Consider the following 16,637-nt stretch of genomic DNA (forward strand, 5'->3'; position numbering starts at 1 on the left):
TTAATAAATTCTCTCAAAAAAGTAACTGTCTCACGTTTACTATTTTGAAAGTTAATTCCATTGCTTACACTTCTGTAATTAAACAGTAAAGATAGAAACAAATGTTATGTGTATCTATGTTTTTAGATTTAGATGCATGTCCAGACTCTGGGTATTTCTGATTATTTCAGTTAATGAAAGAAGAATTTACATTTCAGTAAAATAAAATTATACTAATTAATACTAAGTTATCAAATCACTTTATTAAAAAGTTCCTGGGGCTTCCCTGGTGGCGCAGTGGTTGGGAGTCCACCTGCCGATGCAGGGGCGCGGGTTCGTGCCCCGGTCCGGGAGGATCCCGCGTGTGGCAGAGCGGCTGGGTCCGTGGGCCATGGCCGCTGGGCCTGCACGTCCGGAGCTTGTGCTCCGCAACTGGAGAGGCCACAACAGTGAGAGGCCCGCATACCGCAAAAGAAAAAAAAAAAAAAAAAAGTTCCTTATGCAACATCTGGCAATGATCTCTAGAGAAAAAAAAAAAAAATCAAAGGACTCTTTTTGTTTTCCTCACCATCGACACCAAGTTACTTAACACATTAATTAATTAACTTCTCTCACTACAAATACATGCTCAAAAACTATGTGTCCTGAACTTCACATTCAGATTCATAAAAGTAATGATTTTTTTCTTGAATTTTATTTATTTTTTTATACAGCAGGTTCTTATTAGTCATCCATTTTATACACATCAGTGTATATACATGTCAGTCCGAATCTCCCAATTTATCACCATAAAAGTAATGATTTTCATTTGACATAACCTTATAAAAATATTATATACTCAACCAAAAGGTTTTGAAGACTATAAAGTATTTTAAGGTTTGACTTCACTAACCCAAATGTTTACTGTGTTAGAGTTCCAATATTGCCAAACAATCCATATAAGATCACACGCTAAAACAAAACAAACAAAAACCCGTAAGACACAATGTTACATAATTGAAAAGCGCTAGGGATGTATATTCAGCCCTGGCTCTGCCACTTACCAAGAAGATCTTAAGCAAACACTTGAACATTTCTAGGTCTCGAGCTTCTGCAAAGTCCAACAGATCACTGAAGGCCCTTCCAGCCCTTTCAGGGCTAAGTTTCTATCAAATGTGACTTTCCCTATTATACCAACAAAGTTTTCCCAATTCTAATCACTTATAAAGAGTCTGGTGAATGAAGTACTCATTCATTATTAGCTGAACAGTATTTACTGAGTACCTAAAATGTAAGCTCTCTCATAGAGCTTATATCACCAGTAATAAAAGATTAATGTCTCAGTGCCCTCTAGAAGGACTTTCATATCCAACTGGAGCACACATCAACCAAATCAGTTACTAATTCTTACTCCTCTAGCAGTGATAGAAATATTTTAACATATTGCTATCCCATCAAGCTAAGATAGTGAGGCTGTGGTGAACACTGCAAGAAAGGCAAATGTCGTGGCAAGAGGGACGCTTACTCTTTTCACAGTGGCCAGAACATCTTTATCTTTTTCTTGACAGAGGAGTTTTCTCACACACATTTCTAACTGTTGAAGTAGATGTTTATCTGCAGGGATCTTCAGGGTAGATTTCACTTTGGGCAACAAGTAGCAAAGTTTCATTCTGCAATAAATTGACAGTATTAACTTGTGAGTGAATTTAATAACTAAGAAAGACAGTCACATGAAATTGAAAGAAAACTCAAGCTTTAGCTAGCCTGAGAATTTCTTATGCAACAAATGTCTATGGAGGGTCTATGATGAGTCAAGCGTTCATCATTCTGGATGCTGAGATAACGCAGTGGAGAAAACCAACAAAATTCTCTGCTGTCACAGAGCTTACGTTCTAGTACACGGGTAGGGAGAGAGGATAAACAAATACGTAAAATGTCTGTCAAACAGTGGTAAATGCTGCAGAGAAAAATAAAGCAGGGAAAGACGACAAAGGAGTACAAGGAGGGGGATTACAAGTTCAAACCAGGTGGTCAGGAAGGCTTTTAGTCAAGATTTCACTGAAAAGATGACATTTAAGCAAAGAATGAAAGTAAATTAGGGACTAAGCCTTGTGACTATCTAGAGAAGAGGGGGGAGCCTGCCTTAGAAGTTGCCCCAAATTAACAAATTGGCCAGAACTGGCAAACTGGCTAGCACGTCTAGAACAGAGCAAAAACGAAATCAGCTGGAGGCCTCAGAGTGAAATAGGAGGCCAGTTCATCCGGGGCCTTGCAGCTCACGGTTTGCGGACTGGCTTTCATTTTGAGAGCAATGAGAAGCCACGGAGGGTTTTGCACAGCCGAGTGAAATGATGTGACTTAACGTTTGGAAAGTATCATCTGGCTACCGTATTGAGATTAGACTGTAGGTGGTCAAGGACAAAAGGGACACGGGGTGGCAGGGGGCTCTTTCAGTAATTCAGGCAAGAGATGATCCGGCCACTCTCACCTGTCATGGCTTTCATTCTACCTGCACATTTCTAAAAGTGTTGAGCAAAGCCTTTCGTATCCAAAAGCCAGTTAGTATATGGTGTTGCTGGACCCATTTTTTAGGCTGGCAGCTGCCCAAGCAGGAGAGTGAGAACCAAGACAAACTGCTATACGATCATCTCTTACTCAGAAAAACCACCAAAATTCATAGAGCAATATTCATCTTCATCTGGTTTTTGAATTAACAGGTTGCTTTCCCTTAGAGTCAATGCTATGCTGCAGTCACACTGACTCGAGTAGAGATGATTTCACTTCCTTTCAAATAATTTTTGGGAACTGCTTGATAAATGACGATTCAACACATTGGAAGCTATTTTTCTAGAATCACAACTTCAATTTGCAAAACGTTAACAATGTGGTTGGATCCCTTAGTTATTCACCAAGAGGTAAATTCTAAAGAATTATCAACGGGGTCTTTCAATGTACTTTAAATCACTTTAAATTTGCTTTAAATCTCAAGTCAAGGAAACGTCAGCTCTAGTTTGTAGAGCACAGGTTAAGATGCACAAAATACTAAAGCCAATGCAGTGGTACTTTCTGTATTTTCTCACCCTAAAAATACAAAACAAAACCAATGTCTAGATGTGTCCCCCTTAAATAATGCTCACAGCATTCTTAGGCTGAACTTTTCAACATCTTCTGACAATTCTTCTTGGTATATTTTCTCTCAACAGCCATGCTATCAGTCTATGCTTATTGCCTGGCCAAGTCTTCCTGTTAAAAAGTATTAAATGGTTGCATGTTGTCTACAATGCACATCATTTTTTTATAAAACATACAAATATGTCACACAGCTTGAAACTAGCATGAAGCATGGCTGGCATGTGGAAGCTCAGCAGGGAGCTCTGGAGTTCCGTTCAGGAAGTCTTGGCCAACTGACTCTGTGTCTCCTACAGATGAGTTCCTCAAATTCAGAACAGAGGCATAGAGCACAAATACGAAATCTAATGGCTGAGGGTTTAAAATTCTCTTCAACTCATTATGCAATATACAAATAACTCAAACAGTATGCATGTGTGCTTAATGCCACTGAATTGTACAAAATAGTTAAAATGGTAAATTTTATGTTATGTATGTTTTACCACAATTAAAAAAAAATTAATATGCTTGTTTGGGGAGGAAAAAAAGGCAAAATACATTTATTCTTTTTTTCAGTTTCCAAGCAAGCCATTTTCAGGCCCGTTTCATTTAACTTCACAGTTATTTAATCAACTCCAATTACCATTTACTGGATTTTGAAAATGTGAGACAGCTAAAAGCCTTGGAAACAGCCTTACTTCTCTGAATAAATGGGCCTGTAAAAATGGGCAGATCTTCTCCAAGCCAACTTTCAACTATTTTTTTCCTTTAGTCTTAGAAGATAGAGATAAATTAATCACATCTACTCAATCTTCTCTTGATGCCAATGTGTGTATCCAAGTGGCTGGAGAAACCTGCCAGTCTGGCTGTGAGTACTGCTATCAACCCAATAAACTAAAGACCTGAGACAGTGTTAAAAGATCACGCTTCCAGGTTCTACTGAGGCTCAGTTAAGTCTACCAAGAATTTCAAACCAAGTATAAATTCTTCACTTGATTATTTTTAATTGACTAAGAAAATGCTTTGGCATATATTCATCACAGTAGATACATAAAAAATACAATTTTTTCAAATATTTTCTTGGATTGGTACCATACCTCACATTTGCTACTGGATCATGTGTCAGTTCAATAGCAGGTAGAAAGAAATATTTACAGAAAAATGATTTGGAAAAGATCTCTATAATAAATTCACAGGTATCCAAAAACCGGAGTCTATTCCAATAACTTTTTCCTTGGCCCAGTTCTAGAAACAACAACAAAAAATTATAAGTTTAATTTTTCCTACATAAAATTTCATGTGAAAAAAATCACTAAGTCCATGACAATCTTTTTTATATCCACAATTTGTTTAGCAAAAACAAGAGAAAAAAATCATATTATATACCCCCAAATTAATAGCACCTGAAAAAACAGAAAAAATGTATTAAACATTGCATTCAGTTCCATGAGCATTTATTAAATATTGAATGAACATATCTACTATTTTTTGATTACCCACCATGTACTAAGTACTTTATACATATTATCTCATTAAGTCCTGAAAGTCAATCCAATGGGATGAGAATAAATTTATTCCTCCTAAAAGGTAAGGATACTGAGATTCAGAGAGGTTAAAGCCACAGAGCTGGAAAGTACAGACCTAGAATTCAAATGCAGGTCTGTATAACTTCAAAATCTTTAACCAATGAAATTAACTGTTTTCTTCTTCTCGTTTCCTTAAAAATGCTTTGAAGTAAAATCATATGTAAACACGATATCACTGAAAATCATTCAGGTCAATGTTGAAAGGATAATTTTCTCTCCCTTATTACAGAAATGTTCAAAAGCAAAATTCTTAATATTTAAAACCAAATAGAATCTCCATTCAAAATAAAACATTCTAAAGGTCAGGTCCTACCACTAAAAAAATGAAAACTGAATTAAAATGCAGTAAAAAAAGGACAATTAAAGTATATTGAGCATTTTTTTTTCTTAAATGGAATTTTATGTACTCGAATTTTTTGAAAAGTGGTGATCCATACTTAAAATGGTAAACTCCAATAACCAGAAAAATTCCATTACCTGCCTGTGCTGGATAACAGAGTTTAATAAAAGCATTAAGACACTACAGTCAAAGCAAGTACACAATAATTAACAAATTCACTAAGTATATATAGGTGCGCACCACTACTTCTAGAATTAACATTTTAACAAAAAGTTTTTGTCTTAATTTTAGCCCATAGCAAATTAAAATAAATTTGCATTTGTTAATTGACAATTTTTTAAGACATTATAAACCACCTCGGCTTACCAGATTCACATTCATGTGTACTATCAAGTCTATTCAAGGGAACAAAACTCACATTCTGTGATATTTAAAATAGGAACATAAAACAAATTATTAGATTCAAGGATAGCCTACTTATATATCTTAGTTCCAAATTGTATTAATCAGGATAGAAACTGGGCTTTCAACAATAAGTATACATATTTTAATTTCTCAAGTGTAGAAATTCACAAAAGGCAGCCTAGAGTAGTCACTACTCTCATTCATCACAAATCTGATCCTGTCAAAGACTTCTAAAACAAGCCAAAAAAATTAGCCTACAAAACTCGAATGCAAATATATACCAACACTGGCCTAATTATTCATGGCAAAATGATACGTAATATGTCAGCTCTAACTAAGGCCAACCAGTTTGTTTACTTTCTATTTTTCAAAATGAGAGACAATGATTACTTACGTTCAATTAATTTTTGAATGACCTCGTGTCTCTGTTCTTGTTTACGATTATAACGTAGAAAAATGCATAGAGTTCGTGAAGCGGCCTTTTGGACAGGTAAGACATTCTTAAAGAAATAAGGAAGACAATTAAACCAGTCTAATAGTATATACTCTGAATAATTTGGCCCCATACATCTATTTTAAGTTATTGACTAAAAGTAAAGGCAGTATTGCCTACCTCTCAAGTCACTGTGGAAGTGTCTTCATAATTTAATGTTACCATCGCTCAGGCAAATCAACTCATCTACTATCACACTACAAAGTTAATTCAATTTGGCAGTCATTTCCAAGTCATCCAGATTTGATTTATATTTGACTCTCATTTCCTTGCCACTTCATCTTAAGTGATATTCTCCCCAAATTATATCTCAACCACCTCTGGACCTTGTCACTCATTTATTCAACAAACATTTGTTAGAACATACCCTGTGTCAGGTATCTCACCAAAGATGTGCAACTTCTAAAATATAAACTCAGAGATCCCATGAGCAGGTATATGTCAGATCCCTCTGGCTTAGTTCGGCCTCTTCCACCTCAATGCCATTCTTGGAGGTCCCCGGTCCATGACACAGATAAAGCTTAGAACCCAAGGGACAACATACCAATTACTCTTACCAGTGTTTTAAACTCCTTTGTCCTTTGAATTTCTGTCACACCACTGGGCAGAACCTTAATTCTAAATGAATTCAACCATTCATCTTTACTGGATTTGGGTTCAAATGATGTATTAGAGAAAAATCTCTCAATCAGATATACTGTATCCAGTATAGATTCATGTTCACCATCTTGACTTACATATAAATATTATAACAATCAATTCTTGACGATTCAGACTATTATACTAGGATCCTTGAAATTCAAGTAGGAAAAACTATACATTGCTCAGAGAGTACTGCCTGCTACCTCCTCTCATATTTTTTTTTTAAATCTTACTTTTAAATCAATCTTTTTTTTTTTTTTTAAAGATGTTGGGGGTAGGGGTTTATTTATTTATTTATTTATTTTTGCTGTGTTGGGTCTTCCTTTCTGTGTGAGGGCTTTCTCTAGTTGTGGCAAGTGGGGGCCACTCTTCATCGCGGTGCGCGGGCCTCTCACTATCGCGGCCTCTTGTTGCGGAGCACAGGCTCCAGACGCGCAGGCTCAGTAGTTGTGGCTCACGGGCCTAGTTGCTCCGCGGCATCTGGGATCCTCCCAGACCAGGGCTCGAACCCATGTCCCCTGCATTAGCAGGCAGATTCTCAACCACTGCACCACCAGGGAAGCCCCTCCTCTCATATTTTATACAAGTTATTTCCATTCTATTGAGAACCATTTCATGTGGTGCTTTTAATCGAATATAAAAAAAGAATATTCACTATGAGTTAGAACAGAAAATTTAAGAAATGTACATAAACAGAAATATCAGTGGAATTACGGAAAATGAATTTTAGATAAATGAACTAAATAAAAGGATGTTACTCTTTTCTTTCATTTTTTGTATACTAATAGAATTTCAAATGCATAAACACTAGTCATTTGAAATAAAAATAGTTTAAAATACGTGTATTTTATACGTCACAGTATAAGGTAATGTCTTTTGGGCCAGAAATCAAAGATAAAAGTAATTATATCAAAACAAGTAAAAGCCAGTTTAAAGAAGTCGTGACCACTTAAGCATGCGAATAATGACTGTAATTGATTAAAACATTATTTAATATAAAATGATGAGTCTAAAAGAAAGAGACAAAAACAAAATTCATTCATCATCATTGGAAGTGGCTACTGCACCACTTCAGAGTTTTCCTAACTCCGAAAATTGATAATTAGAGGGAAAGAAATAAGAATTTACCCTCTCTTTACATTAGGAAATATATTTTAGGGTAAATAAATTACCCAAGTAGATGTAAAAAAAAGGCATTTCTCCTGAGAAGAATGCCATCAACAATGTAGAAGAAAAGACAGAATTTAAAAAATCATTTTTCTGCAAGTTATAATGAAATAACTGACCAGGCAAGGATCATCATTGGATGCTAAAACTAATGGGTAAAAGCTTGGTGGGAAACTGGGTATTCCGAGCGTTGAAGTGTCAGCTTCAGATTGTGACGCAGATCACAAGAGAGAAAACACAATTTTGCAGTAGGCTAACAGAGCTGTCCCCATCTGCACAACCACTCCTAGCTCACTTACGGAGGGACAGCCGTCCAGACACAATGCAACATAAAATACACAGCAGCATTTATGAAGTATTCTTGCCAAAAACGTTTAACCTAAGACTCGGCAAGCCCTTATCAAACCTCCAGTTTAGAAGAAATATGGAGAAGAGATAAACAAGTTAATCCATGAAGACATTCTACAGAACTGACTAAGTCTCTTCCTCAATTCAATGTCATGAAAAAGTGCGGAAGGGCGAAGAGGGAATCTGTTCTGCATTAAAAGAGAACTAAGGGATGTAACCACCTAAGGCAATGTATAGATCTTACTTGGATCCTATATGGAATAAAACAACTGTCACACATATTTGGGGCACAATTGGTAAATTTTAATATGAACTTTAAATGATATTAAAGATAATTGTTCATTTTGTCAAATGTAATAATTGTATCATAGTTATATAGGGCAATGTCCTTTTTTAGAGATGAATACTGAAATGTTTAGAAATAAAAATACAATGATATCTATAATTAAAATTTTTCAGCACGATGAAATAGAAAATACGTCAGAATGTTGACAACTGTTAAACCTAGGTGATGGGTGTGTGAGGGTTCATTATAGTATTTTCTCTGCCTTTCTGCGTTTTAAATTTTTTTCATAACTAAAGCAGGAAAAAATGTTAGTTTCTGTCATTCCTCTACTCAAAACCCTCCAAAGCCTTCCCCTGTATCACAGAATACAATCTACGCTCTACCTCATGGCCTTCAAGCACCTGCGTGTTGTGGGCCCAGCGACCTCTCCAGCCTCATCTCTCGCTAACGACCGCCACACGGGCTTCCTTGCTGCTCCTCACACAACCAAGCACACGCCGTATCACACCTTTGCGTCCACTCTTCCCTTTGCGGGGACCACCTGTCCTTCAGACCTCCACATGGTCACTCCCTTACTTGGTCCAAGCCTCTGCACAAAGCATATTTAATCAGAAAGGGCTTTTTCCTGACCACTATATTCACAATACCATCCTACGACTCTCCATCATTTTCTTCCCCTCTACCCTGGTTTTTAATTCCTCCTTGTACTTTTCATCCCTGGTGTATGATGTATGTATTATATGTGTTTATTTTCTGTCTCTAATAGAATTTAAAGTTCTATGAGAACAGGTCCTTTGTCTTTTCATTCACTACTGTGCTCCTAGCATCTAGAATAGTACTCAGCACATAGTAAGTGCTCAATAAATTTTGTTAAATGAATGAATATTACGACCATTAGATACGGAACTAAAAATATAGTCTTTTCTCCAGGGAATATTGAAACAGAATATAAGTGTCTTTTTTGATCATGGAAAATGTGCTATAGTGAATCACGTATTTCTTTTTAAGTGTGGAATTACCTCCTTGTAAAAGAAAACATAAAGCAGATCCCTCAGGCTTGAAAGTATTTTGTTCACACTATGTTATAAATCATTTCTCTTTCCTGATAAGGGAAAGTACAAATATGGAATAATTATGTATTCTTAGCTTTCTAAACACAAAGACACTTACTAAGTAATCAGGTTGAGACAATTAAGATCAAGATCACCTGTTAATATATTTATTTTATTTTACTATTTATCACTTCCCACATGACCACCATGTAAGAATGCAAGGTCCTTTAGAGCAGGATTCTGTCTGTCTTATTCACCCTATATCCCCAGCTCTTAGAACAGTGTCTGACACAGCAGACTCGAATAATTAACTGCTGAATACAGCAATTAATAAATTCTGCTTGATTTCATGTGAAATTTTCTATGTGGTGCATTCACACATTATCCTCTGAGAAGGAACTTATTTTTGTCAATATCAATTTTTAAGATTATTACATCTATAAAATAACCTTCAACCCCTAGACTTTGCTTTGATACATGAAACAAACTTCATGTAGAGGTGTTAGGTCATAAGATATATGCCTTTTTCCTTTTTTTTTTTAGTTAAGTTGTAAATGACACCAATAATGTCATTTTTTTCCTCTTTGAAGCTAAACCTGATTTGGGGTTTTTGAGATGGCTACTAGATTTTGTTATCTCACTTTTTTTGAGAACAATAAGAATTCAAAGTACTTTTTTAATAGTTTCTAAAACATATACATTATGCAGAACTTTTTTATACTTCAAAAAATGGTAGTAGGATGTCATATTCAATGTATAGTGAACTGAGGGTTAAACAATCCTCTCTGGAAATTTTAAGGAAAAAGGTAGACAACTTACTCTATGGGGAAATTTGAATACAAGTCTTTTTTTTCCCCCTACTTTGACTCTAATTTTGAGGTTATCCATAGTAGGGCATCCGTGTTTTTTGTATACATTTTATTTGTAACAAGTCACTGTTCAGGTACTATAAAAGAAAAAGAACCCAAACTAGTATTAAGGGGCTTAAGGGATACCCTTAAGGCAACAGGGCACAGCTGAGGCCATGAGACATGAAAGGTGTACATGACAGCAAAAGGCACTTTGCAGTTGAGATCACTGACTCCTGCCAACCTCTCCCTTGAGAAGAACGGTATCAAGCTTGCAGTGCATGTGTTTACACTCTCCCTGTGCATCCCTCTCTCCAGCTAGGCAGAAGCTGATGAAAAGGAGAACCGGTGGGGAAGCAAAGGTAACACCCCTCCAGGCAGAAGGGCATGAACTGAGTGTGTCGTTCTATTTCAAGAATGTGGATAATTTGGTTAATTCCAAAACAGAAGCAAGTTCAAGAGAAAGTCAGATAACAGGTACTGGGCTCACATTTGTCATCACGATTGTGAACATTCTTTGCAAGAAACGGTAATAAATCTGATCACTTGATATGACGTGCGGCAGACAGGCGTATTTCTGGAGCAGCTTCTCGTGAGTTCTCCACTTTAAAGAGGCTGCAGCTCGCTGCTCAGCAGCTGTGAGAGCTGGAATCAAGTCAGGGAGAGATGATAACTAAAGAAGAAAACACATCAAGAGAATCAAAGATAATTAAAGAAATCAGTTTCAGCACTCAGCCAAATTATTCAGTCTTACAATACACCGGGGAGGGAGAACTCTTAACCTTTTCGGAAATTAGGAGGCATCTTAGTTGTCACAGGGAAGTAAATATTTATTAAAATCAAATACTTAAAAAAAAATCTATATATAAAATTTATGATTACTGGAAACAAAATTTTGAAAGAGACTGGGATTCACAACCCTTCTAAAGTAAAATGTATTCTATTTCACTGTCAGCAGACTTTGACCTTCTAAATTCCTACCTTTCTGTCCTCAACAGTTGCTATTCTTTGCAGTAATAATAAATGCTAATAAGAACTGAAAATATGAATGTAAACTCCAAGAACAATAAATAAGGACTGTGGTAATGTAAGAATGGTAGAGGACAAATGTAAAATAGATAGCTAGTAGGAAGAGCTGCATCTCACGGGGAGATCAGCTCAGTGCTTTGTGACCACCTAGAGGGGTGGGATAGGGAGGGTGGGAGGGAGACGCAAGAGGGAGGGGATATGGGGATATATGTATATGTATAGCTGATTCACTCTGTTAAATAGCAGAAACTAACACACTATTGTAAAGCAATTATACTCCAATAAAGATGTTTAAAAAAAAAAGGGAATGGTAGAGGAAATTCAAGCTGTTCAAACTCTAGCAGACATTTACTGAGCACCTACTATGTGGCAAGCACTATTTTAAATGTTTTTCATACACTTCTGTTGATTCCTCACAACTCTGCAGAGTAAGGTAGGCCATATAATGTCCAGAAACTTTTTTGATACATGGGATTTACCTTATTTTCTTGAACACTGCTTTCTCCACCAGTAGACATAAGTTCCAGGATTTCTGGAAGATGATCTATGAGAGCATCTAGTACCTTTTAACAAAGATATTGATTACTCTTCTTGTGATGGCTGTTTTTCTAATCTTAGATTAATCAACATGCCAATTTCTACACAGAAATAGTATGAGTTACCAAACAGCATTTTGGGGGTTTCTATTTTCTTGCTCTGTCATCTTCTTGCTGCAAAGTCTTAGAAACAAAATTAGCTACCTTGATCAAACTACCTTTGAAAAGAGATTAGTATGTCTGCCTCTTGATAATATTCAAATCGTCTAGATCTGAGACAGCCTGACAACATGCTCAAAACTGCCTCCCAACTTTTGAAAAGCAGTTTAAGTCAGACGACACCTTCAGTGATGTCTAATGTTGAGGAGTTGAGACTTGGCAAGCTAGCAGTCATTTGGGTGAATAGGATATAGTAGATAAAGCATCAAAATAAAGTATTCCAAAGCCTCCACAAGTATACTCCCCAAACAATGCTAGGAGAAACAAAAAGATATAAAATGTGATATAACATATGATCACAAGTATGTAAAATTTTAAAAACTTTATATAGAAAAAATAGAAAATGAAAAAATATAAGACAAGAGAAACAGTGATCAGAACTAAAAGTATTCTTTTGTCTGTCTACTTTTTGACCTTTCCAAAATTTTCCATAACAAACAAATATACATGTATATTTTAAAACCTACTATTTTAAAAAGATATTCCCAATTTCTAGTCTATGATACAGTGGCATATCGACTTGAAGCTTCTGGGGCTAGTCAGCTATTAGAATTCATGCAATTCCCAAGAAGCAGGAAAATAAAAGAAAAAAGGCATTGACATATTCAAACTTAATATAAAAGAAGTAAAAAGCAAAGTAAGAAGGTATTACCTCCAATGATTCATCTTGTAATAATGTTATTAGTTCTTTATGTATTAAATACACTCCAGAATTCAGAAGTTTAGAAACCTAGAATGGAGCAATAAAGTCTCTCAGATTTGAGACTACTAGACATATAAAGGTTATAAAAACAATTTTTAAAGGAGTAATCCCTGTTAGATTTTCTTCTGAAATGAGACTTGTTTACAACACAACTATAAAATTAGATTTCTAGAAAAATTACTTGCATACGTAAGCTTTTCAGTCTGCTTCCTAACACACTGGAGTGTGTGAGCATATGAGGGTCGGGAGTGTAGAAGAGTGGATTGATCAGTCATAACTCCCCTCTCACAAGCACTAATGAGCCCACGGATGCCTGTAGTTCACATTTGAAAGTCTTAGAGCAGCCAACAGGGTCTTTCAAGGGAAACCAGCCATGGGAGCATTCATCTCGGTTCAGAGCTCCCAGAGGGGACAAATTCTACTGAAGGCCAGTAGCCACATAGGGATAGAGAAAACTCCTAAGCAAGCAAAACTTCGAAGACTTTTCCCATCAAAGACTTCAATCAGCAAGAGAGGAGTTGGGAGTTGGGAGAATCTAGACTAAACCAACTCCTTTGTGAACTGTTTTTTTTTTTTCCCTGTAGACAAGCAACAGTAAAAATCTGCAATGGTAGATTCACCAGTTTCTACTTCACCTTTAAGTTTTTGGGTTATTTTTTCCACATACTGGGTTTCTGAGTAAGGTTTTACTTGAAAAAGGGGTTCCTAGACAAAGAAGGTGTTTTAAAAGTCTTTGCTCTACAGGGTTGTTTTTGACTTTTTGAAAGTACTTTCAAAATATTATTTTTCTGAAAAACAAGAATAAACTCAGAACATACTAAAGTAATTATCAGAATCCAACAATAATACTGTTAAGGAAATTTAAATCCACCAGTGGAATTTCACTATTTAAAAGGACAAACCTAGACTAACCATTCATTTATGAAGTATCATCTTAACCTACCTACATGGTATGATTGTCAGAATACAGAAATTAGCCACCCAGCAAATAGCTAAATCAATGATTTCCAAACTCACTTCTACTGGTGAAATATTTTTGTGTACATATTTCAATTTTTTTTTCTATGGTGCTAACACATTATGTCCACTTATAGTGGACATAAATAAAATGAAATATTAAAGGTATGAGATAAAAATAAACATAAATAGAAACTCTCGTATTGCATAAATATTGCTTTCTCAGACTCTAATCTCATGCAATCATCTCTGGAGACCACCAATCTAGACAAATACAAGCGTGCATGGTAACCATGCCTAAATACCCACTTAATACATATTAGACACAAGTAGTTCACTCAGCCAGCCAGTGCCCTCTGCCCTCTCTCCTCCTCCAAAAGCATATTCCTATATGCATATTTACAAAGATGACTTAATTGTTCAACACTGAATTATTTTAATTAATTACACCATTTAAAGGGAATATTTTCTGGACTTTGCAGAATGAACATTCATTTCATTCACACCAGAAAAAAAATGTTATTCAAAAGAAGCAAAGCCTATCATTCAATAGCCAAGAGTCTTAAGTAACGTTTCTAATGCTGCTATGGATATCCTTTGCACTTTCAGCTAATCTGACAATGCTCTGAACACAGTGCAAGGAAGGGGATGAAATATTCTCACTGAGAATAAGAATATTTATTATACCTCTCATAAAAGAAGGGAATATTTTATTAACCCACACAGATATTTTTATGTGACAGTCCTAAAGTTGGCAAGTTATAGGTTATACATGTTTACTGCAGTTATAGCAACATGTACTTACTGCAATCACTCGAGAAACATGCCCTAAATTTCAATCTCAAGGGTTAAGAAGTTAATTATATTCATCATAAAGTTTAAATTCACTTTTGCTCTTACAATATGGAGAGTTGTCGTAACAGCTGAATCTAAAAGCTGTGCTCACGAAACATGATCCATTTGCAGTAAAAACCATAAATTTAAATAATCTATCTCTCAATTTTCCATGTGTACTCGAGTTCTTAAGTTTAGGTGTAAAGCTAAATATAAACATTATAAAGCATATAAAAACTGATTTTACTTCCAGATCTGTAACAGCCACATCCATACCACAATGTCTGGCTTAAAGTAAGGATTTACTAGAGATATACTGAACGAATGGATTAATACCTGTTAAACGAATATAACGTATTTATGTAAATGAATTCTGTGTAAGATTCTAAAGAGAATTACGGGAATTTTTCAATATTTAGGACTAGAATATGAGAGCGATATGGAGCCTGTATCTTTTAATAAACCTGTAAACAGATGTGTACAAAATATCAAAAAATCATATACTACATGTAGGTAGAATTAACAACAAATGTAAAGTGGTATCACTTTTTCAGACTTACTTCATGAAAGCAAATAGCAATAGTGTATCTGACTGGTACTTCAGGGTCATGACAAAGGCAGAAGAATGTAGAATAGAGATCCATGTGGAAATTTTTAGGATCAACAAAAACAATCATGGCCTGGTGGAGGTGGGAGGGAGAAGATGAGTGGGAAGGAGAGAAAAACATGCATCAACACCTCTTATTATAATCATGTCACTTAAACTGAATCATGTCCTCTGAATCATAATTTAGTTATAAACCATATTTGGAAGATCCAAATGCATGCATATAATTCTAATACATATACTTACACAGAGATAAATATAAATTAACCAACATACACCAGACATAATGTGATGTAGCAAGTGTCAAATATGGCATTATTTTTCAATGCAATCTATTCACGTTTTTAAGTTAAAATTAAAACGTTTAGCCAATACAAATGTATAATTTATTACCGGAAAGTTATAAGCACAGTTCTTCCGTACTGAAATATATTTCTTCTCCTGCTCTAAGATTTGGGGTGGAATCTGGTTTTCATTGTGTCCATTTTCCTGTTGCAAACCCAATGTACAAAGTTTCTTATAAAACTCCAAAAATCTCAAGTGTTGATCTGGAGTAAATATTCCTAAAACAAATGCAAAACCTTTGCTCAACATTTTAATTGAAAACAATAATTAAAAAGGGAAAAGCAAAGTGCAATAAAAATAACTGGAACCAAATATTTAAATAAATGGTTGGAAATCATAAATAAAAGCAACAATGAAAAAAGAATAACTATTGTGAAGAAATCTACTGGTTCTTCACCTTATGTTAATTTTAATAATATTTTCATTTTAATTTCGATAGTATAAAACTATGCAACACAGGAATTACATCTGCATGAATTTCTGCAGCAGGTACCGCCGTATATACCACTAATGAGTCACTACAGTAATAATATGGCAGCCATTATTGCTGTTTACTTATGGTAAATATGCTGCAGTTGCCTACAGAAAAGACAGGCACGTATGTCTGCAGAGAAGGAGCTTAAAAATGGAATCTGAGAGAACTCCCTGGCAGTCCAGTGGTTAAGACTTGGCACTTGCACTGCTGTGGGCCCAGGTTCAATCCCTGGTCAGGAAACTAAGATCCCAGAAGCGGTAAGGCCCAGCCAAAAAAAAAAAAAAACAAAGGAATCTGAAAGACGGTGAAGTAAACTCAAAATAACTTTGGTCAATGGAATGCACTGGTTCCACATTCACATACCGTCTTAGGAAGCTAGTAACTCAACACATATTGCAATAATTTTTTTCAACAGTCTATTAAAAGTCCACAATCTGCATAAAAATATGTTTTCTATGCTAGATTGTTATAATTTAATTAATGCTTACATTATTTTAGTAAGCTAAGAACTGAGTAATATGTTCAGAATGCCAAGAGTTACAGGTATTATTCTGCATTCTAAGCTGAACTGCTCATGTGATATATTAATTATTCTACAAAAAGTTAGTAAGAGTATACTTACTATGCACAATAGTTAATATACCTGAGCTTCTATTATCATATACCAACTAATACATAAAGATAAAATATTCAGAAATT

At 35.4% G+C, this 16,637-nt stretch overlaps 1 protein-coding gene across 2 annotated transcripts in view; it reads right to left on the bottom strand.

Annotated features, from left to right (window-relative positions):
* Positions 1–16,637, bottom strand: part of PPP4R4 (protein phosphatase 4 regulatory subunit 4) — a gene marked incomplete at its 5' end in the record, with an annotated part of 118,879 nt that overhangs the window by 21,023 nt on the left and 81,219 nt on the right. For both annotated transcript variants that reach the window (XM_082648798.1, XM_082648797.1), the window contains 8 exons: positions 1,484–1,628; positions 4,164–4,311; positions 5,792–5,897; positions 10,724–10,906; positions 11,742–11,825; positions 12,670–12,747; positions 15,072–15,191; positions 15,512–15,681. In XM_082648798.1, coding sequence (XP_082504924.1) covers positions 1,484–1,628; positions 4,164–4,311; positions 5,792–5,897; positions 10,724–10,906; positions 11,742–11,825; positions 12,670–12,747; positions 15,072–15,191; positions 15,512–15,681 — 1,034 coding nt within the window. The remainder of the gene's footprint in view (positions 1–1,483; positions 1,629–4,163; positions 4,312–5,791; positions 5,898–10,723; positions 10,907–11,741; positions 11,826–12,669; positions 12,748–15,071; positions 15,192–15,511; positions 15,682–16,637) is intronic.

This window comes from Grampus griseus (genome assembly GCF_964374135.1).
Source record: "Grampus griseus genome assembly, chromosome: 2".
Lineage (NCBI taxonomy): Eukaryota > Metazoa > Chordata > Mammalia > Artiodactyla > Delphinidae > Grampus > Grampus griseus.